General features: G+C 46.2%; 1 protein-coding gene across 1 annotated transcript in view; it reads left to right on the forward strand.

Annotated features, from left to right (window-relative positions):
• Positions 1-24,119, forward strand: part of SHROOM3 (shroom family member 3) — a 110,126-nt gene that overhangs the window by 29,818 nt on the left and 56,189 nt on the right. Inside the window, exon 2 of the mRNA XM_066548896.1 lies at positions 2,547-2,701. Within this exon, the coding sequence (XP_066404993.1) occupies positions 2,547-2,701 (155 nt within the window). The remainder of the gene's footprint in view (positions 1-2,546; positions 2,702-24,119) is intronic.

Consider the following 24,119-nt stretch of genomic DNA (forward strand, 5'->3'; position numbering starts at 1 on the left):
TGAGAGATGAGGATGCTAACAGGTTAGTAATAGATGAGAGAACAGTGTCAACAATAAAATGTCAGTCCACATCTCCATTTATATTTTCTCTAAGTCCGTAAGTAATACGGGTTTGAAACTGCTATCTAAACCTTCCAAAGGCAGAATGTGGGTCTGGTTTTAGGTCTTGCTTATGGATAGTTTAAGCACACAGGAGCAAAGCAATTCACTTCCAGCCTCTGGAGTAACTTGCAGATGACTCTACCCATGCTAACAAACTTTCCTTCAAGGCATCCTTTACTCTGGTACTGTGGCTGGCTGCTTGGCCTTGCAGGCTGCAGTTTAAGAGCCCTTGGCGTAGGGATAAGCTGGAATGCATCAGGATTTGAAGAAAGATTTCTTTCAGACCAGTTAATAACGTTATCAGCATGATCAGAAGTATTGCAGGGTTTAGTCTTCCCTGAAAGTGTTTGATTTCACATTCTTTATAAAGGTGAATATGGAAGAATCCAAAAGTCCATTTTCACTGCAAAAGGAGAAAAAGGAAGGTCTAGCCCCTGTAGTTGCAAAGACAACCTTAGAAGTGTTCCTGTGAAGTGAAAAACCTCAAATATATAATTACAATTTGAATTGTTAGATGATAAAGCACAGATCATGATTTTGCTGATTTTTTTAAGGTTAGGGTTCCTCCAGGCACAAATGAATACAAATGCTTCTGATGAGTATCACAGCCTTTGAAGTACCTGGTATTTGTTACAAAACATATTTTTCCAAGCAGTACTTTTCTCCAGTATACATGCTGTAACATAAAGCAAAACCAAACATTAAATCCCTTCTGTTGACTATATCACAAGTTAATCTAACCCCTAGTACCCCACTATTGTATTTCATTGAAATGATACCCACCTGTTCTGCTTTACAGCAGCAATAAACTGCAGCAATACTGCATTTTTCATTTGTTATTTATTTATACTGGCAGCAAGGGCTAATGTTTCATCTCTCACCCTTCCTGGTAATTGTGATACAAGGCTCTTTATGGGAAGGTTCATTCCTGTGGTTTTATTCATTCTTAAGAAGAAAAGAAAAAACTCATTCATCAGTGGAATGACTTTCTGGTAAAATGAATGACAATGATTTTTACCTCTCTTTGTAGGGGGTTTGGAGACTTTATTGGCTGATGTTTGGGGAAGTCAGATTTTACATTTTAGAAGGTACCTGGGCTGGAATTCCTTGGTTAGAAGGAACCAGCTTTGCCAGTGAGAAATCACCATTCAACACCAAAACACCAAAATGCCATTCAACACCAAAACTAATGCCCAGGTAAAAACCTGTGTGTCTGCATGTGCTGAGTTACAAATCTGGGGCATGGCTTAATTACACACTGCTTGGCCTGACTTGAAATAAAAGCAACTTCCAGAAGTATGCCTGCAATTCCACTGGCCCGAAAATCTCACCCCTGCACACAGCTGCCCTTCCTGCCGGGATCTGAGGCAGAGCCAATGCAGCCACATCTCTTTGTGTCAGCAGGATGTCTGGGGAGGTGAGTGCCTGAAGGAAGTGCTTCTCCTTCTGCTGTGCCAGGAGATGTTCCGCAGGAGGGAACATGTGGGTCCCGTGGCATCTGCTAACACAGGTCACAGCCTCTATTGAGCAGGGACTGCAGGGTGCTTTGAAAAGCAGGTGTTGTGGTGGCAGGTTTTGCGGTCAAAGTAATTATCAGTTGCACTTGGAGCTGATGGCACTCCCACGTCTCCTGGAACTCAGCATTTGCAGTGCCTAACCTGGCCCTCTGCTATGCTAGTGCATGCCTTTGCAGAGAGAGTGCATTAGTGCACAAGGCTGCAATTCCCAGATCCTGGGCCAGATTTTCTTCTCCTCTGCCTTGTGTATTTCTACTGGCACACAGATGGGGAGTTGCTACACTGTGTACATGATGGGCCATACAAAGCAGAGGCAAATGCCCAGGGACTCTGCTTCTAGCCTTGCCACTCCATAGCCTGGAGCAGACTGCTTACTTTCTCATAAAATTCAAATAATTATCAACTTTCTTTATATCCCTAGCTGAAAAACCCTACAGAGATGCTGCACTTCATTAACTACCTACACCTGAGTGCTCCTGCTTTGCTGCTGGCCAGTAAGAAAGAAGCTGTTGTTCATCAGGCATCTGGACCCCAAAGGAGAGCTTGAACAAACAAAATCACATCCAAGCTCTTCTAATCCTGGCTTTGCCCTTGGGCTGGTGCCTGGGTGCTCTTATCAAGAGGCGTTCCATGGCTGTTTTGCTGGAGTTCACTGCTTCCAAATAACAAAGACTTTTCAGGCTTATTCTAAGCAGTGCTTCTTGGCAGAGCTCATCTGGCTGCTGATTCCAAACTCCTTTCTATAAGAAATGTAGGGATGGCAAGCACAGACCTTTGAGTGAGCTGGCTGGCAAAGGGTTTTTTTAATCCAAGAGCAGAGTTTGGGGCTGGTAGATCAATTCTTGAACAGAAACACCCTCTCAGCTCTGCAGGTGAAAGCCAAACCATGTCAGGCACGTCTCACTTTCTCCCTTCTCTCCTGTGCAGATTGAAGAGGGAGGGAAGGCAGATTCCCTGCCTTCCAAGCTGCAGGCTGGTGATGAAGTGGTGAACATCAATGAGGTGGAGCTGAGCAGCTCCAGGAGAGAGGCCATCTCCCTGGTGAAAGGCTCCTACAAGAAGCTGAAGCTTGTCGTCCGCAGGTAGGCAAGAGCCACAGTCATTCCCTGCCTTCCTCCTGCCCCACAGGCCACCCAGCCATGCCCCTCACTTCTCCAGCTGGAGCCCTATGGCTTGGTCTAATCCTAGCACAAGCCTTGTTTTGAGTGCACAGGCATGAGCCCAAGGGCAAATGCTTGTTCTTTCACCAATATTTCTAGGGCTCCTTTGTCACTGATAAGTCCAAGCATGTGAAACACCCATTTCTCTTGCACTGCTCCCCTGCCATGTGGACGGAGCTCCTGCAATGTGCACATGACATTCCAGGATCCCTGTTCAGTGATGTACAGGCAGTAGTCCCATCTTCCTCCCATGTCCCTGGAGCTCCCTGTCAAAGGGTGACAGTTCTGTACATAGCTCTTGCCTCATTTCTGCATGCTGTCACTGTTGCTGTGGCAGCAGAAAGATTTCCACTGGCCTCATCAAGATTTGGAGCTGTTTGGTGTTCTGCGGGTGAGTGATAGAGGATTCTGAATCCAAGATGTTTGGGTCTGGAATTTGTGTTGTTTGTTTTTTTTTAAACCTTAATAGAAATGCTACCTATGTCTTTTGCTGTGGCCATGTTCAGTTTCTTTCTGTGCCAGTTAAGTGATAGCTGGTGTCACTTTATGGAGAGCTCTGTCCTCAAGCTCCACACTGGAGAAAAGAAGTCTGGGTAAAGATCAGCACAGCACTGTCCTGCTCTCTGGGCTGTACTTTGTGCTTTTGCTGACTCTCTTTGGTTGTTTAACTAAAACATCTTTAGGCAACCTTACAGCAAATTTTGAATATTCATGTACAGAACTGTTACATGGTTTGTGCACCCACTGGGAGAGGATTTGCAAAAGGAGTTCATTGCAATTTGACTGTTTTCCAAAAATACCTTTTGGATTTGGTTTTTACTTTAAGCCTATGTAGATTGTAATCCAAATGTTTAATTCAAGCTACTTTAGCAAAACTGTGGAAACAGAACCTGTTTGTTTTGCAATGCAATAGTTTCTCTGCATTTTTTATATTCCCAACACCTTTCCACCTATTTTTCCCTCTTTGAAGAAATGCAAAGGGTTTTGATGCTTTTCTGGATTGAATTACTATAGTGAACATGAAAAAAATTGGTTGGGAGTCTTTCATTGCTTCATTCATCACCAATAGAAGGATCAAGCACATTAACTTTTAGAGGTATTACATTCACATACCATCCCCTTGCCAAGGTACTTTGAATCCATTGTGCACATTTAAAGCTCAATGATAATCCATATGTTTAGAACTGGAAAATTGTAATTAAGCACTAAGAGCCCAGCCTTCAGGTAATTTGACCCAGTCCCAGCTCACCCTGCAGTGCTGGCATGAAAGCAGCAAAAATCAGGAAATGTGAGGTCCTGACTGCTCCCTGGGCAGTGGGTCACAAGTTTCTCTGAATTCACCCCATCACCACAAGTGGCCAGACTCAGCACACAGGTCAGGGTAGAAGAAGAGATTTCATCTCCAGTTCTAGAAGGTAAGAAGAGATAAAATGGTTGGCTGGAGATCTGCAGTACTACATCATCTGAAAATAAAGTATTTTTGAAATGCGTGTGGTGATGATTCTTGTAAACTTGCCATAATGATTGAATGAAATGGATTACAGTTGCTTGCTGCAAGTACCAGTAGTTTGAATACTCCCTGACCTGTTTGTAACCTGAGTTTTTCAGTGCTCTCAGTATTAACAGAAACTCTTCCTTATGGGGTGACACAAACTTCCACAGACATGGACTTTACTCCTTACAAGTCATATACAAACAACAGCAAAGTCTGCTTGGTGTATGTGCTTCTGGCTCTCTGCAGAGCATATTCCAGGTCAGCATGTTTTTGAGGGTTTAGCTGTTTGTTTTCCAAATGAAAACCTGAGAAGTTCTCTGTAACTGTGTGGTGCTGACGCCAACCATCATACCAGACAGAAAGCACACATTTTTTAAATCATATGTATTGTGCCATAGCCCACACAGCATACTCAGATTGCTATTTAATCTTGGTTTTTATTTCAGGACAAAGGTAAGCTTTTCGTACTTAAAGGGTGAGCCTCTCCATGTGTTACTAAGCAAAAGTAGATGTTACAACACCTTGCAGGTCTGCAGACTGGCTGATGCAATGATGTGGTACTTCCCTTGGAATGTCACAACTGATGTGTCATCATCAGTCTTCATCAACTCAGGTTTGATTGATCAGTGTAATGGAGGGACAAGGTGGGAATAGTTTGAAAGAAGGGAATGTGAAGGCAAAATTAGGGAAAATTCAGGGCAAGATAAAAGGCTACAATAAGTAACAGTAAGAAAAATGATCTATCTCAGATGACTAGCACCAGAGTATTTAGTACATGAGGACCACAGTCTGCCTCTCACTCCTGTGCAAATGTCCTGCTGTTCCCAGGGAGGAACTTGCGGGAGGAGAGACATGAAGCTGTGAATTTATACACTTTCTGCTTCCTTGCTCACAGACTTAGAGTAGGGCAGAGGCAGAGAATGCCCTAATGAGCCCCAGTGTTAAGTAAATCCTGTGCCTATTCCCTAAGAGGATCTTTATTTGGGAGATAAATGCTGAACAGTTTTCACAGATGCTCTCTAGCTGCATTTTGTTTGTCTTGTCGCCAGCTCAGAAGCCCTCAGTGACAGTTTTCAAATGTTCCATTTTCTCTGCTTCTTTAGCACAGCTGCTCACACCTCCCTTGTTTCAAAGGCTGTTCCCAAAGCCAGGTCCTGCCTCTCTGCCCATTCCTCACTGGTTTTGCCCATTCATTTCCAGGACAATGGACTCAGATATGTGTGTTCATTCCTGTACACCTCAGGCCTGCAGCTGGTGTGCTCTGAGGGGCCTTGCTGATGCTCACTCCATCGTGCTGAGGCCAGAAGCAGCCGGAGCAGGAGCTGCTCTGCAGCCCAGGGAGTGACTCAGAGTGTCTCAACCACTGCTGGCGACAAATGTCTCTCACCATGGGCATGACAACAACCAGTTTCATCAGGCCTGAGGAATTCACAGGCTGATGCTGGGGAGGTCGCTTTGCTCAGGGTTTGCCCATTTGGAGCAGTGGGTGTGAATCACAATGGGAAACTGGAGAGACCAGTTTGCTGGATTTTGTAGCAGGAGGCTGGCCTACTGTTCTCAGCAAACTGCCTTACAGAGGTTTTGATACTCAGTTGATCTTTAACCAGGTGGAGAAAAAGCTGTTTGAAAGATACAGCTACAAAAGGAGTAAGACTTAGCTGGTTTGTTGTGAAATACATCATTATTTCCAACCTGTTTTTTTTTCTGTTGCTTCCTCTCCAACTGCAGTATCCAAGCAGAGTTGGATGCAATTACAAAAAGGTCCTTTTCAGTTCTATCAGTCTGATCTAATTGTGTTGTGCATGCCTTCATCAGCTGAAGATAAGGCTCAAACCACGGGCAGGGCCTTGTGTGCTTTACAGCCCCTACAGTGGCCTGGAGCAGTTGCCAAAAATAGGCTTTAGCGCAGGTCAGTGGGCAGGAATGGCTGCGGGAGCATCACACTGTTTACATGGCTGGACATGCAGCCTGTCCCTAACAGCAGTAATTAGGGCAGCCAGGCGTGGTGGCACATGGGGCAGTGCCACCAAGGGGACCCTGGCCGCAGGGGACAAGTCCCACACAGCCTTTCCAGCACAAACACTGCCCAGCCAAAGCCTCCCACAGGTCACTCCTCAGCACTGCAGCTGCAGGGCAGGCACAGGGCACAGCCCGTGCAGTCCTTCTTGTTCAGGGGACAGTGCTCTGCAGAGGGATCCAGCTTCAGGCTGGGTTAATTAATGCAAAACTTTATTAATATTTGCTGGTGGAACAGCTGTGAAAAATGTTCTGCAGAGTATTAACAGGGTTTTAGGCCCTTGTTCTGCCCATACCAATGTGCAAGGGCCCTGCAGATCTCTTCCAGGGTGTTGTTTTCAGGGCTCAGGCCAGCACAGATTGGGATGTGATGGTGACACTTGCGTTTGCAGAGCCAGTGAGACTGGACAAAGCATAAATCTCAAACTAGCTGTGATTTGCAGCAAAGCTGCTTGCTCCGTGATGCACATGTGTGCTCTTAGCATTTATCCAGTCATTCTGACACCAGTGACTGCAAGAAGCCCGTTCAAGTATTATTTATGTGGTGTACACAATATTGTAGTGAAGATCAGTATGCAAGGTGGTTGATTTTCTGTTTTCAGTGGTAGTGGTTTGTGTCTGCCTCAGGCTTAGCAGTGCCCGCAATTCTTTTCCTTCTCAAAGAACCTCAGACTAAAAATACAAGTCAAATAAAGCAGGAGTGGGGATAGAAAACATCCTCCTTTTCCTGTTGTGCTAAAAAACTGTACAAAAAGGAAGGATTAAGTTTATCCTTGGCTATGACCATAATCTGCATGTTTGTTTTCATGCTTCCCTACAGATTCCCTGCATCACTTGGGTTATTTGGTAATTCTCTTGGTACATCCCTGGCCCTGGGCCCCCTTGCCTGAATGATGAGACCTGGGGGTGGTGCTGGGAGCGAGAAGGTGCTAGGCTGCATGGGCCTCCCAGGGCCAGGGCTGTGTTTTCAGACAGATCTGGTTCTAATCAACTCCTTTAACACCTCAGTGGCAAGATCAGGAATTAAACCTAGACATCCTGAATACTTGCACTTAGGCCATAGCTGCAGAGTTGTTCTTGGTTTGGCAGCAAATTACTATAACTGAGGCTTTAGGAAAAAGTACAGGAGAAAAGTCTTGCACTCCACCTGATAAATGACCCTATGGAGGTGTGGAAGGGCAGGAGGAAGATGTCAGCAAAGCTGACATCTGCGGCTCAGAGCTGATTCAAGACCATGGAAATCTGTGGAAAGATTCCCACAGACTCCAAAAGGCTTTGGCTTAGACCCTCACTGAGCAGTGATTTCCCTCATTGACCAGGAGAAAATGGGCTATTCCTGGAGAGAGGGGAAGCTGCTGGCATTTTTACAAAAAGACAAGTGCCAACACAATTCTTCAAAGAAGTCTGTCCACTAATCCTTTCCTCTTATGACACTAATGTAATTTTGTGCCGTATTTGACAGTGTGCCAAAAAATTGCATCAAATAAATCCGAGTTTTGTGAATGAAATGAATGAGAATTGGTGCTGGCCCATGCCCCTCTCTGCAGCAGTGCAGCAGCGCCTTCCCAAAGAGCTGCTCTGCGGTGTGCTTGGGTTTGTTCCATGCTGATGGCTGGGGAAATGGCAGAAAGGAAGGCTTCATGCACATGGAATGTTTAACTGACAGCTTAGAGGCCAAAGCTGGCATCCGAGGGCTGCCAGGGTGGTCTGTGTCTAGCGCTGGTTTCTGTTTGTTGTGAGCTCCTCCTTGGCTTTCCAGCGTGCCCCTGCTCATGTCTCCTTGTGTCTCAGCTCTTTCAAAGTGCATCTTTTTATCACTGAAAAAATGAGCCTTTGCTTGGGGCTGCAGCTCCTCACGTAATGCCAATGGGTGTGACCAGCCAAAGCCCGCCAGGGGCTTCACCCACTGTTTGGATGGGATTTCCAAGCCCTGTACACCCTGGTAAGGAAAGGCCTTAACAATTCCTTGTGTCTTGGATCAAACTGGTCAGTCTTAAATATCTCAAGCATCAGTATTTTCATAGATGAGTTTCCCATGCATTCACTGAAATGTTTGCAGTCCCTGCCTCATTAGGAAGGGACAGACAGCTGAGAGGGGAACAGAATTTAACTTTTAAATCCCTGGCAAATCCTTACTGTCTAGGATTTAATTAGCTACAGTTCAGGAATTATAGGGTTTTAGTAAATGTAAGGGAGATCTAGATACAATTTTTGGATAAAAGCTTTTAGGTCACTGATAGGAACAGTGGGCAAATGCCTTGGAAAGAAATAAATGCCAGCCGCCATGATGTGTTATGGTTGCTGGGATGTTACAGACTGACCCCCCAGCTGAAGCTGCATTAGAAACCCAGGAATTTCCAGTGACTGCCATTCCAATTAGCTGCTCCTCTCACCCTGTACCTGTGGATTAGTTTGCCTTCTTCAGGCAATAATCAGCCTGGGGTTGTATTTGTCAGCAAGTGACTCTGGAAAAGCTGGGAAATCTCTGCCAGTGCCATACAAAGTACATTTACAGCATGAATCTCCTTTTTTTGGAATTTCCCAAGGATTAGGTTGGAGCTGGATCAGATCACAATAATATGGAAACTCAGACAAACAAGCATGTCTTCTCCCAGCGCTCCATGCATTGTTCACTATCTGGCATGGTCTGGAGGTGACCTTTAGTCCACAGGGCAAATACTTGGACTGGACAGGGGTTCTGGTTACCTGTCCAGGTGCAGAGGGGTGCAGGGTGATACCTTCACTGGGCAGCTGCAGGGAAAGCTGAGAATAGCTGCATTTCATCATCCCTGTGCTGTAAAGGAGCTGCAGTTGCATGGGAGCTGACTATAAATACAGATTAAGGGGTTTCTTGCTTGGGTGCCATTGATGTGGACAGATGTACATGTGTACCCAGCCACAGCCAGGTTGAATATTTCGTTGCTCAGCTACTAATTTAAAGTCATTTCACAAAATCTTTTCCTTGCTTTTCCTGCTTGGTCCAAGGTTTCCTCTGCAAGGGAGGTAGGGTCGGGAGAGGTTAATGAACACTGATGTAATCCTACTGATATAAATTGTGTTTGCCTGGATTTACTTCAGCAAAACAGATGTTAGGGTGTAGTGATTACTGTAACTCCTTTACGGTTTTTTATGAATGGGCTTGTACAGGTCATCCAAATCCCTTGGAATTGCTTCTCCCTTAGGGCTGGATACATGGAATATCTCAGGCAAAAGAACAATGAAGAGCAGACACTGCACAGACAGTATCAAATGCTCTTTTATATGCACAACTCTTCCTGTGTGTAGTGCAAAGCAGCCTGAATAACTCACCCAAACACAGATGGACAAAGAATATAGAACTTTTTTTTTTCCTAATCCTCCTTTCTTCAGCTTCCTGCCTGACTTTGGCATTAGAAGGGAGGCAGGGCTAATCTTCAGTGCATGTATGTAAAACATTTTTAGGTACGTTATACCTGCATAATGAACCATAACTTTTTTTTCCTATTGAGAATGTGGAAGGAAATGAAAATCAGAAATAGTGGTTAAAAAATGCATGTTTCAGGAGCTGAAAAGAGACTCAGCTCCAAGTTACCACTTAGGCTTTTGTGTTTACCAGGCTTTTGAAAACGATTACTATTGTCAGGTGAAATGTGAAGGCATTCAAAAATGTAACTGTGTGGAAGAGGATGATGTATTTCCTTTACTTGAAGTCAAGGGGACATTGGAGTAGAGAAAATGTGGTGAACAGTAGGGGTGAGACTGTGAATGTTTTGGTTTTACAGCTGGCCTGGAAAAGAGAACTATTTAGGGTTAAATGGAAATGCAATTGTGTGTTCTGTTTGGCCTGAAATGAACCATTTTGCTCCTGGTAGGAAAAGCATGTTAATTTAATACATTTAATGTATATTTAATGTAGGTTTTCAGTTTTCTCTTGGATGTTAAGACAGCCTAGCTGGGTATAGAGCACCTGAACCTCCCATGCTGCATTAGGCTGGCTTCCTCATTAGCAGGATGGGTCCAGTGCATTGAGGGCCATGTGCTTTTCTGGGATTATTTCCATGGACTTCATCCAGTTTCCAGAGCCTTCTTCTGTGTCATCTTTTTCAGCTCTGCAGTCGATTGCTGAGCCCCAATTTAGGGGCCAGTGAGCAACAGGAACCAACATCCCTGCTGCACCTCTCTCCACCGTGTTTATCCCCCACCCTTATCCCAGTTACATTGTTCATTAGCAATGTGAGGGGTGAACTTTGAGAGAAACAATAGATAGTTCCTGGCTGGCTGAAAACATTTTTTCCTTGGATATAGTTTCTTTTCTCCTCTCTCCCCGCAAAGCCCAGTGTTAATTACAAGAGGGGCCAAGCCCAAACCTGCGGGGGGCCGGGGCAGAGCTGACTGGCACTTTCACTCAGCACATTCCCCCTTTCCTCACGGTCTCTGCTCCTGTCTGTCAGGCCTGCTGACGACTGCCGGGTAGGAGGGCAGTAATCCGAGCTGCCTGTGCCGAGCCAACCTCCTGCCTTTTCCTGCGGGATTAGTGCCGAGGTGCCTGCGTGCACAGCACCTGTACCCGCAGCTCGTTATCGCGCTGCCTGCGCGCCGCGGCTCCGCGCTCCCGGGCGCTGCTGCCCTTCCTTCCCCGCTGCTTCCTTCCTTCCCCGCTGCTGGCCCCGCGCTCCCCTCGGGCGGGATGGAGATCCCGAGCCTGCCTCCGGGGGCTCCAAAGGTAAGCGGCCTCTGCGCGGCTCCGTGCCGGGCCGGCAGCTGCACCGCGCCGCGGGGCTGGGGAGAACGGAGGGCGGGAGTTTTAGGGACTCTCTCTGTCCTAAACCTCACAGGCATCGTAAAGTTCAGAGCAAACGAGTGTTTGTGCAGTGCCGGGGGGGGCATTTTTCGGGCGCTGTTTTAAGCGATCTCCCAGCAAACCGGGAGCCGGGTGCTGTGCCGGCGCTCGGGGTCTGTCACTGTGAGGCTGTTGTGCTATCTAAGCAAAGCTCTCAGACTTCAGGCTAGAAAAGTGCCAGGAGCTCACAGGAGAGGTGAACTTGGGAGAGCCTCCAGAGCTGTGCAGCATGTTGCCATCCTCACCCTCGGTGTCCAAGGGTGATATCAATGCCATGCACTTGGGATGCTGAGTCTTCGCCATCAGGGGCTCTGACTCATATCCGCACCATGATTTCTAGGGTGCAGTTTGCAGTTTCATAGTCTGGAAGAATCCATGCTCAAGTTCATGGCACTCTTCTTGGCCTTCACCTTTTTTTTATAAGTTGAGAGTCATTTAAAGTGGGTGGCAAACCAGGCACGAACTTTACATCACTGCTGGACAGAGATGGACCAGCCCCACAATCTGGGATATGCTCTCGTTTGAACATTGCAGGGAGCAGAGAGAGAATGTGAAAGAGGGTGTTTCATGAGAGATGGTGATTAGTACAGCTCCAGTGCTGGCAATCACTGTAGCTCCAGGTGGCCCTGCACAAATTTGCATTCTTTGGAGAACCTGAGGTATGTTGTACACACACCTATCCGCCCTTCTAGATTGGTCATGAATCATAAAACTAAGTTCATTGAACTTGGATTTGATTTAGAGTATTTCCTGACATATGAACTCCTTTAGTAAACCCATTAAAACTAATCTTTAAACTCATTAGCTGCTTCATTGCTATTAGGATATCTTTAGTTTGAAGTTTGTTTGGGGTTGTTTTATCTTTGAGTATGGGCCAAAGCTTTAGCTGTGCACTTCAAGGGAAATTGTAACTGTTTTTTTCATCTAAACTGTGTTGATCCACTGTGCTTATGGAAAGTTGTCAATGCAGGTTGTAGTGGTGCTAGTGGAATACTGGGACAAAACTAGTGGGCATGGGAGTATCCCTAAAGATTCCTGAGGCAGTGGAGCTGACAAGGATCCAGAGCATGAAGGAAGAGGTTGTTTCACAGCACAGATCCCACCACCCTGCTGCCTGGCCTGATGCCTACAGGAGTGTGCATGTTCCCAGGCTGCAGCAATGAGAGGAACCTCCCATCTGAAATTTGAAGAGATGCCTGAATTAAAGAGATTGGGTGGTCACCCCGTTCAAGCAAACTGAAAAAATTCATCTCAAGCTGATGCTACTGTTTTCTCTGGTGTGCTATACTGTGTTAAAGAGAAGTCTTTTGGATGCCTTCAAAGGGCTAAAGGCAATACCTCATAGAAACCCAAGTGGCTGAAGAATTACCAGATATTAGCATTTACCTCAGTCGCCAAAGCTTGGACGTTTCTTTCTGCCTTTCATAAATTACAGCCTGCAGGGACCATTTAGTAATAAATCGTAGCAACTTGGCTTTTAGAGGGCAACCCATGTACAGAGGCACTTCAGGGCTGTGCCAGCATCTCCTTTGTTCAATAAAAGTAACAGCAGGAATTTGATTAACGACTGATAGAAAAGACAGGGAGGGAGAAACATAGCAAAGATTAAAGAAAGAAAGAGCCACCTGTAAACTTCATTCCTCCTTTATTTCCAACTTAAGCTCGTAAATACCAAATCTAAACCATTGTGTGTGTGAGAGGGAGGGAGAATTTCCTGCATGCCTGCACAGAAAAGACTGCACATGCAGCCACCCGAATGACTTTTAGCAGAAGTCAGATTCTTTCCTCCAACTTAAGGCTTACTCCATGTCTGCACTGGAAAAAAAAGGAACTAGAAAATGACATTATCCCCCGGTGCTCTGGGAGGAGAGCATTTAGGAGGGTCAGGCGAGTCCCATGCCTGAAGCAGAGTGGCGCTGGCTTTGGGCTGAGCCTGCCCGGGAGCAGGGAGCACATTTCCCAGGCTGCCTCGGAGCAGCCCTGCAGCTCGGCACAATGCGATGGCCAGCTGCACACGGCCGGCCCACAGCATCTGCCCCTTTGTCTCCATCATCCTTGCTGTAACACCCCCCAGGAAAAGGAAAACCCGGTGACTCTGGCAGGCAAATGCAAATTAGCCCTGAAGAGCCCCGTCCTGTGTGATCAGCAAGCGACAGGCAAATCGCATTCAGATTCCTCACTGCAGAGCCAGCCCGGCCGTTGTTTGGGTGTAGGAGACCAGAACGCTGCCATTAAGTGTCCAACGGGAGCCAGGGTGCATTTTCCTCAGCCTGCCTGTGCCCTGGGAGAGCTTTGCTGGGAGTCACAGGCACGCTTTGGTTCCCAGGCAGGATTTGCAGGGCACAAAAGAGGAAGTCTGGGACTGTGAACTCCCCGGGAATGGGGAGTTCAACCCTCAACAACGTTTTGCATACTTTGGGGGCTCTTGCAGGTAATCTTGCCCTACTGCAGCCTAGATGGACCAGCAAGGCAGAATGTTGTACCTGTACCAACCAGTACAGTTGGCTGCCGCATTTGGTGTCCCTTTTCTATACATTTGGACATCTCTGCTTCTTAAATTGTGCTTTTCCCCACCTGCCACTTCTCTTAGTGCATCTTTACATTGGTTTCTCTCTGCTCACTTTTTCTCACGTTTCTCAGCTGTTTGTAACACCTGTTGGACAGTGAATCCTTTCTGGCCGTGGCCTTGGCTCTGAACTGTGCTCCCCTCAAGTGGTTAGGATGCAATGATGTCTTTGCAGCAAAGAGGATGTCTCTGCCTCGGTCCAGCCCTCCCCACCTCGAGCCCTTATCCTGAAGGCTGCTGCCCCCTCCCTCCAGGGAGCAGGAAAATGCCCAGCCCTGCATCAGGGTCTGAATCAGGCCCTTCAGTGCTGTTTTCTCACTCTCAATCAGATCACTACAAGGACGCAGGAACAGACAATGTCTAGGACCGAGCCTCTGGTCAACAAATCACATTCTCCCAGTCAGTGAAACTCTCAAAGTACCGAAATCCCGCATCCCGACAGGATTTGTGGTCCCGCTGCTTCTCACATGCCGGCACGGGCACTTCGGGAGAGGAGAGGAGAGGGCAGCGCGGTGTCCCGGGGACCAGCCGCCCTGCGCCGGGGCCGCGTCCCGCCGGAATGCAGAGAATGCGAATGGCATGCTTGAGTGGACAGCTTCAGAGCCGGGCGCAGGGATGGCTCTCCTGCCATCTGTTGTGAGCCCCGCGGGCCCATAGCAACAGCGGCTCAGGAATGGGGCTGCTGCTTCTTTTTTGTAAAGAAATTCTTCCCGAGCCTCTTCCCCGCTCCTGCATGCGCTCACTCATGAATAAGTGGGAACGGGGGCTGGGATTCCTGCTCCGGAGTGATGCCTGCTGAAGGAGAAAGGGCCTTGTAGAGCTCAGCTTGCGTTTGGTTTGGGGAGGCGTTTTCCTTTCTGTGCTAGGACATGAGCCCATGTGTGTAATTTATTGTTAATTGCTGTAGGGGGATAGAATATAAGTAAATAAAGGTAGTATAAAAAGTAATCTTACCCCCTAAAGAGTTGCAGCTGACCCAATTATTAACGATTAGGAGCAGGCCTGACTTTAACAGGCCACAGCTATAGCCAATAATAAGAAGAGTGTTAACAAAGAGTGGGCTGGTTGGTTGATTGAGGGGATCTGGAGTCAGTTGGCTGCTGTGTGAAGAAGGAAGAGTCAGTGCTTAGAGGAGCTGCCTATGAGAAACTTCAAGGAGGTACAAAACCCTAGCACTGTGGAACCTTTGCAATATAATGACAATAGAGCTCTTGCAATATAATGAAAACAAATTGCCAAAATCTTGTTCTATTCAAATCAAGTGTGAACCTGTGTTTGCCATGAGGTCAGTAAAATCTCCAGCGGATGTACAAGCACTCCATTGTCCTCAATGAAACAGAGATCACTTTTGCCTTGTTATTTCAAATACCAAGGTTATAACTGATGTAAATAATCCCAGTGGACTGATTTGTTGTGCCCATCATTTTCTTCTGGCCCTGTAGCTCTTCTGCAGTGGCTGAGGGGTTTTGCTGCATCATGAAGTGGTGGGACTGGATTCTCTGAGGTTACAGGTAGCTCAGCATCACTGGTAGTACTGAGAGATGCCAACTTGTGTTCCAGGGAAGATTTTGCCACATAAGAACTCTGTCTCCTGTTCACCAGTGCGAGGTGGTATGCCATGGGGAAGGGTTAGTGCTGAAAGAGCCTTTATCCTGTCAGCAGGGGCAGGAACAGACTGTCTGTCAGTCTGTCTGAATGGTTTCACTCCTTCCTTTCCTCTGGAAATTCTCTTCTGAAATGCAGATTTCTCCCCATACCTTAACCTTTTTTTTCCTGCTGTCAAGCAGCTGAGGCCTCATTCCTGCACATTGCTCAACCTCTCGCTGTGACTCAGCAAAGTGGATTGTTTTTAAGTGTTTTAATTCCTTTAAGATGAGGACTTGTAAGTTGCAAATTTACATGAGTGTTTGAAGAGGTTTGACGTGAGACGTTCAGAAGTTAGGGGTATTTAACTCTCCCAGACACTATATTGGTTTCTTTAGTATTCTTTTAGTATTTTATTTCTATGCCTAACAGCATGCAACAAATACCAAAATTTGCAGAGAATCCCCCATGGACAAGAGAGAATCACAGAACTGGCAGTTTCATGTCCTTTGAAAGGAGATGTCATGAAGCAGAGAGGAGAGGAAACTCAGTAGTTTTCTCCCCAATGCTCAGGGCTGTGTTTGAAGCTGGGCACACAGCTACAGTGGCTTGATCACAGGGAGCAGGGTATAATTTCAGTGAAAGCTGATATGTACAGGGAGGAGGGATAAAACTCTCCCTATTACAGGTATTTATTATCACTTGACAGCTGTCAGTTTGCAGTAGGGGATTTGCCTTCCTGTCAGCTCTCTGAGAACCAGGTATATTTGCCCAAGGTTGTGGGGAAGGATAGAAATCCTGCTTTCAAGCACGGGTATCATTTAACCGTGATAAGAAGGCAGGTAAGCATTTCTTCTGAAAGACAGCTGTGGAGAACAGGGGAGCCAAGTCTTTCTGGCCCTACCCAGATGGGAAAAAAACAAGTCATTAAAATCTGATACCTACCTGCTTTTAATGAGAGAAATGTTGTTCGAAGAAATAATCTCAGTACTATCACCACCGAACTATTTTCAGGAGCCATTAGCCTTTCACCTCCTCATATGTTTTATCTCTTACTTTTGATCTCATTCAGGGAAAACGGCAGTGCTGCTGCAACCAGAGATTTGGGCTTTAATCAGGAGCTTACTCAGTCATAGCCATGCTCTTTGCAGCCATCCTTCCCAGTAAATGACCCCCAAAAAACCATGGGGAATGGGGTGGGGAAAACGGCAATTAAATCAAGCACTTGGTGTCTTTAGTCACATTTAGTTCTTCACTGAACCAGTATGGGTGTTCTTATGGGTTCTGCAGTGCTCCCTTCCTCTTTAGCCTCTTCTCCCTTGCCAGGAACTCTTGCACAGCTGCTGGGGACAGGGGACTGTGAGCTGCCAGCCTGAACTACAGGCACGAGGCAGTTGGGTTTTTGGCTGGAAAAAGCAAAGAGCAAGAGCCAGCTTTGGAGGGATGCTCTGACCTGCACCAAGCAGTCACAAACTCTGGCTACATTTAACTGCACCTCAGTGTCAGGTTGTGTCTTTGCTGCGCTCTCTACTTGAAAGCTGTTCTAATGTAGAATAAGATCCTTGATCCAGGCATGGATGCTCCCAGAATCCCCCAGCAGGAAGAGAACGAAGCTGAGTTGGGTGGTTTTGGTTTTGGACAGTGGGATCACTAAAGGAAAGCTGTAGATGACTGAGGGCTGTTAAGGTTCAGCCTCCTTCTCTCTCTCTTGAGTGTTTATCACACTTTTTGTTCTTTGTACCATTCAGAACAACATTTCAAAACAAAACCAGGAATGTAGGCTTGAGTCTGCTGAGACAAGTCTATGCCTTCTGCCTTATGTTGCCCAGGAGCCCACTTCTCCCTATAAAATGTTGCTGCTATTCCTACACTGCAACACACCTCCAGAATTATCAATGTTCTTCAGTATTTTCTGCCTCAGCTCCAACATGTTGCATTGGATATTCTTTGATGTCAGTTTTTTTCCTTGCATCTGTTAAATTCAGACTGGGATCCATTTTAGTGCCAGCCCAGTTTTATTTCAAAAGTTATCCATCATCAGTATGTGAAGATAAAGAGAAATAAGTGAAAGAAGAAGGTCATTTCTGAATGAGATATAATACCTACACATTTATTTCTGCGCTGCTTGTCCATATTTATTTCTTCTCTTTATCTGTGGGCATCAAAAGCACCCAAAAAATGCCAAGAATGCCACATCCATTGAAACTCTCCTGACGGGACATTCAGAGCAACCCACAGCAACAGCTGTACTGCCCATTTATCCTGAAGCAGAAAATTGTACATGGCCCGGGACAATGGCCGACGTCACTGACCGACACGGGGGCCACGTCTCTGTCACGGTGGGAACGCTCCCTGCGCTCCCCTGGGCTGTTTGTGTGCACAAGAATCATGCTTATCATATTGCTGTAACACAGCACTTTGCATCTAATTTAAGCAATACTGGGCCTTTTGTTTGTCTCACGAGGTCTAACCTGGGGACAAAAGCCGTGGTCCAGCCTGAAGGTTATGAGACGTTAGCAGACATTCATGGTCACACATACACGCTCCGTCAGAGGAATTTATGGCCATTACCATGTTCTCTAATGAGTACAAAATGAGACCATTACATATTCACATAATTAGTTTGACAGATTTTCATTTAAATATAAAAAGACTTTTAGTCTTCAGAGAACAAAAGGAGGGGTTTGTTTCCAGGGCAGTTTTTGACTCGGCTTTGCTGGAGCTGGAGGTTGGGAGTGACAACTGAGGGGAGACAATTTAATGTGAATAATTCTCAGCTTTTGATTTCATGTTGCCATTTCTTTGCTGTTTTTCCAGTTCCCCTGGAGCACCTCGAGGAGAGTTGTGTGATGGAGCCTTTCAGGTGCAGCCAGGAAAGCCCAAGTGTCATTTTTTGTTCTTAGATATTTGGGCATCAGAGAAAAAGATGTTGTTTTTTTTATTAATTTACTTAGAGTGATTTCTCTTTGGAAAGGTTAGCAACAGATTACCAGCTTGCTCTGTGCCTTTTCCCATGCCTCTTTCACACCTCTTTTACCTGTGGTCACTTGTCCTTCAGGTTATTTATCTTTTTGTATTTCAAATGCACTGTTGGCATCACTTCAGCTGTGGTTTTCCTGAATTGGTTGGGCTATGCAGCTTCTTCAGGCATTCATGGAGGAGCACTTGCTTAATTTCATGTCTGGGTTTTAGAGGCCACATGTTGGCCTGGTCATCTCAGCATGATGAACACTACATGTGACACTTTCCAAGCAGGAATTCTTAAAAGTCAACATGAGGTGTCCTCCAAAGACCCATGCATGTACCCAGTGTATCAAAGCCCAAACTCCTTGGATTATGGTAGGTTTGGATTGCTTTAGGTTTGGGTGATACAACAGTATAATTGAGAAGTTCCTTTGGTTCATAGCGTGCGTCTGTGGGGCCACTCACCTTTGTGTAACCAGCCCATGTCCTTATCAGAGCTGACAGCGTTTGTTCCTACACAGGGGTTACATGCTGGGAGCCAGGACTAAGTGCACTGCTACTTTATTTACACATCCAAGTTCCTCTTGGATGATGCTGGTAAATTCCAGGACACTTGAGGTTCCCTGTGACATTTCAAAAAAGAGCTTTTGTGGGAGAAGATCTTGAGCAAAATCCACACAGGCTCGGTTGTGATACTTCCCAGCCCTCCCTTTAACTGGGGAAAGCTCAGGGCCCCCTTGTCCTTTGGCTTCCTGTGAATGTCCCGTCCTGGGATATGCCTGCCACACACTGTGCCCAGCTGAGAGTAGGGAAAACTTTATTCACAGTTAACATGTAACCACATTTTGGAAATAGAGCTGTGAACTCATAGAGAGCACAAAGCATTTTGGCACTTGCAGATGCTAAATCCTCAGAAGAGCCTTATGTTCATCACCTGAGAAACCCCCCTGCCTTGTTCTTCTGGGACATTGCTAGGTAAAAAGTGATCTTTTAAAAAGTGACCAAGTGCAAATATAGTACATTTGTGTTTTTTTCAGGATCCAAGCATTTTATTCTGTGTTTTTTAGCTCTGTCTTCCTTAGTCTGGCATAGACTTTTAGAATGATGGCATGAGAAGGAGTTTGAGCATAATGATGAATTAGTGCTATTGGAATTTGAACTGTTCTTGTTTTTCAAGTTATTCTTATCAGAGAGGCTTTGTTTCTGGAAGGGGAGCAGCAGCCGCTCTGTTCAGTAAAGCTGACAAAGCAGGAAATGATCACCAGCCCTTCACAAAATCCTAACTGAACATTTACTTAGAGCCACAGTGGGAGAGACCCAGACCCATAAATCAACCTATTAAACCTTCAGACATGAGTTTTTGGAACCTCCCAGGCATTTCTTTTTTCTGCTGCTCTTAAGAAGTCTTTTAAAGGCACAAGCTTCATGATGTCATTAAGGACATGAGCAAGTGATGTTGCTCCAGGCCTGGAATCAAGGCAGTGGGTGACCTTACCCTTCCAGGAGCAAATCCCAGTGACTTCAGCCCTGGCTATTTATTAGACATAAGCACAAACTGACATGGGGTGCCAGTTTATCAGGCAGGAGAGGTGGTCCTTTCTGTGTAGAAGGGGTAGAATCCCCTGGACTCTTTCAAGAAGGTCTGTGCTGCCTTTTATGGCAAGGTGTGAAGGTTAAGCCTAGCCTGGGTGGCTGAGGGGAAGCATCTATCCTGATCCATCTATCCAGAGCCAAGCTATCATCTTTTCACAGTCCAGTTCTGCACTGTGGAGGACAAGAGGCATTCTGGTGTGCCTGAAATGGAGCCCTTCAATAAGCCCTGTGTACAGTGTGAGTACGTGGGAACACCTCGTGCTCTGCAGAGACACAGCAGCCCTTCAAGGGAATGTTTAGGGGCAAAAAAAAATACAAACTCTCAGCACTCAACATTTAAATTTGGGGGTAAGGCAGCTACTATTATTCCTTACTGTTTAATCCCTGTGGAAGATTTAAGGAAAGGATAATTAATATCTGCTGTTAAAACATCAGCAGTATACTTCTTTCCTCATAGACAGCATTAAACTAAAGGCCTGTAGTTACATGTGTAAAGCCTGATTAGTAGGTGTGCAACTATTCGAGGGCCAGGATGCCTGGGTATCATTTCTGCCTGTGCCACATACTCACTGTGGGATGAGAGGCAAGGTGTTTACTGCTGTGTATTTCCATTTCTCTGTGCAGGCAGTACGTGTGACAGCCCTTCCTAAGGTGAGGGATGTTGTGAGGCTTGATTGCCACGTGTGGTGCACTTGGCAAAATACCCTGCACCACTCAAGCTATGAAAAGGCAATTAAAAAAAAATACAAGGTCTTTCTCTCTAATTTTCAGAGGAATGTCTTTGTACTGGTTGCTGTAACTGCAGCCTGGATTTTCCTGCTAAGTAGATGGTGAGAACTGCTTCTTGGAAAAGAAAATACTGCCTTCCTCAGCTGCAGTCACCCAAGAATGAGCCTTTGGTAGCTAAAAAGGGGAACAGATTCTTCATCATTCTCCCTCCCATCCAAGGCTTGGAAGATGGGACTCTGCTCACAGGCCCAGAGTATTCCTGCATCTTCCTGCTTCACCTCTGCCTCAGTGACTGAGTGGTTATTCTCTCTCTGGCATGGTGCTGCCACCATGAGCACTACAAATGTGGCTCATAATTCCAGTGCCTCTGAAAGTATGGATAATAGAGACCCCAGGTGCCTGTAGCTGTCCCTAAGTGTGAGAATATATAGGACACTGGTCTGTTCCTGTCATCCCAGTAGGCCCTTGGCTGAAAGTTTTGCTGCTTCACTTGAGCTCTCTGCTGGAAATCACTTTTAATTCCAGCACTTTGCTGTCCCTGAGGATTCTGCAGTGCTTCTGAGTGGAGTGTTCTCAGGGTTCCTCAGGAATCAAGAACACATGACAGAGAACCACAAAGGAGATACCATAAAGCAATTCTGCTGCAAAGGAGAGCCCAGAGAAACTCAGCGTTGTGCCGTGCTTTATATCTTTGCAGTTGAAGATAAATCATATCTTCCAAGGCGCTGGAAGTTCCTGGTGTGGGAATGGGTATGCGTGGGTGCGGGCCCATGAATGGCTTCAGAGTGAACCAAAAGGGAGCTGTGCTGAGACAAAATCAGTGAGGAACAATGTGGAGTTGGGTTTTGCTCTGCAAACTGCCCATTTGTGTCTTGGGGTGTTTTGTTCATTATATAAATTAGATACACAAAGCCAGCAAGTCACAAAAAGCAAGTTGCAGCTCAGACATGTCTGTTGATAGAAGTAGGGAAGCAAGACCCTCTTCTCCTCCCTGTGCTGTTTAGGAGGGCAGCAGGAAGTGCTGACTGACCCTGTGAGTGGTGGTGCAGCTTGAAGAGAGCTGAACAGCCAGAGCCTGGACATCAGGAAGAATTTCTTCACTGAAAGGATTGTCAGGCATTGAAATGGGCCACCCAGGGACGTGATGGAGTCACTATCCCTGAAGTGTTAAAGAAACAACTGGATGTGACACCCAGTGCTCTGGGTTAGTTGACAAGGGGGTGATCAGGCAAAGGTTGGACTTGATGACCTTGGAGGTCTTTTCCAGCCTAAATGATTCTATGATGACATTGCTACACAGCACATCCAGCCTGTGACGTGTGTGGGACATCAGGAAACCTTTCCAAAAGCTTTTGCCTCACTGACAAGATCAAGCACTAGAGGAAAAGAAAGGAGAAACAAAGGGATGGACTGGGAAATGCCACAAAGTCCCAACAGGAGAAGTGGCTGATAAAATGTCCCCATGCATGTCTCATCACAGTTTCCATGGCTAAGGGCTCTTTTCCTCCTTCTGCAGGACTGCATGGACACCCCCTCTCATGGCTGCAATGGGACTAAGCAGACAGTAAGGACTGCTTGTGTGAATAAAGCTTGCAGGCCTGAGCTGCCTGCCGAGTGCTGCCCACACTCCTGTTAATTCTTCCCAGCACTGATCTGGGCCATGAGCAGAGCACTGTTTTCCAGGGCCCTGAACCTTTTTGCAGCAAACAAAATGTTAATTTGAGCTGTGTCTTGTGACCTTGTGACCCACAACATGCTCTGGGGTGAAAGGTGCTTTGTTCCTTGTTCCAGTTTTGTCAGAGCCTCTGAGGGATGGGCAGTCAGATAATGGACACTGGTCCAGCAGTGTCAGCTGGACTTGGTGCTAATGACCAGTCCCCAGTTTCAGTTTTAGCAGGTGGCAGGCTGGAGCAACTCCTTTGCAATGCCCTAAATCTATTTTTACAAATGGCTTTGTCAACTCCATAAGCTAGTTCTGTTCAGAGGGTGCTTTGGATCAGGTCTAGTCCTGCAGTGCTGGAGTAAGGGGATTAAGACCAAACATTTTACAAGTAAGTGATCAATGCCTGGCAGAGAGGTGTGCTGGATGCAGGAATCAGGACTCTGGCTCAGAATTATTGCTCATTGTTATCTACATGGTTGTATTTCATACAAACAGGTGGGTTACAAACCAGCAGTGCTTGCTGCCATAAAAGCAGAGCAAAATCCAAGGCAGGCCCTCAGGCAGCAGGAATCTCCAGGTATGCCATCAGGCAGGCAGTCAGTCGGCATCAGCCCGGAGGGCATCACAGGAACCTTCAGGGATGATTCAGCAAGTCACTGCTTACAGCTGACAGGGTGTATTGCCTCTGAACATTTATTTTATTAGTGACATTCCGTGTGAAGCCACTTCTGAAAACTGACATTTTGCAAAGTGTGCTGGTGGGTGACAAACAACAGTAGCTCCAGTTCTGTGCTGGTCAGAGGTGGTGTCACTTCCTCTGCAGTAGTCCAGACATGGGAGATCCCATTGCACTCCCAGCTCTGCCCCTCAGCTCCAGGGTGGCACCAGAGCTTTGCTTCACCTTTGCCTAAAGAAAAGGCCTAAGAGCTGAGCATCGTTTTTTCATAGTTAAGGTGTATGTAAGAGGGTCTTGCTTTAATTTCAAAGTCATTAACATATTTTCTGTCACAGAGCTTAACAGACAGACATCTTTTATCTGACTCACCCCTCTGTATGGGGGGGGGTGAATGAGCGTTTGTGACAAATGGCTTTTTTAAAGAATGAACAAGGGTTCCTAGTTACCATAAGCTGCCTAAGAATTCTGAAGGATCTTATCTTTTTAATGAAAATGACTGGGTTAAATCTGCCAGCTTGGAGTTCATGTTGTCGCATTTCAGGTTCTTTACCAACCTTTGCTCTTAGGGGCTAGCATTCCAAGCTGGATTCACTACAGATCAAATTTGCTTGTTGAGAAGATTTTTATTTTTCAGTGTCACTGCCATTCCAGCTTCTCTCCAGGGAAATGAAGAGTGTGATGTAATAGCTGCTGCTGGGATTGCTTGCTGTCAGTCACGGTTCATGCTGAAGGGAGGTGGTATGTGGTGATGCTTCCATAAGGCAGGAATGAGCAAAGTTTACAACAGTTTTCCAGGAAAGGAGTACACTGGTTGCCTTTAGGAAGATTTCACTGTGATGATGCACAGCTGTACTGATCTTCCCAGTTCCTGAGCTCTGCCTCTGGTTCTTCTCCTTAGGCAGATACCCAACATTTTGGTAGTTCCTTCTTCTAGAGTAAGAGAGAGGAATGGGATAGAGAATGGAAAGAAGATTCTTCTTTCTGGGATTTGTCCCCATGTTAGACCCCAGCATTAAAAAAAAAAACCAAACAACAAAATGCCTTGACTGCTAGCCTGTATGTTTTAAGGCTAGGCCAAGCAGGATTCCTGATCAAGGTCGGATCTCTAGCAGTACTGATCACCTGCCTTTATCACCTGAAACAAGCACAGGACAGGAGGGTGGTGGGGACATTTTTTCCCTCAAAGAAGGGGCAGTATTTATTCCTGAGGTCAAGGGACCAGCTTGCCTCTGCCA

The sequence above is a fragment of the Molothrus aeneus genome, chromosome 4, assembly GCF_037042795.1.
Source record: "Molothrus aeneus isolate 106 chromosome 4, BPBGC_Maene_1.0, whole genome shotgun sequence".
In the NCBI taxonomy this organism is placed as follows: domain Eukaryota; kingdom Metazoa; phylum Chordata; class Aves; order Passeriformes; family Icteridae; genus Molothrus; species Molothrus aeneus.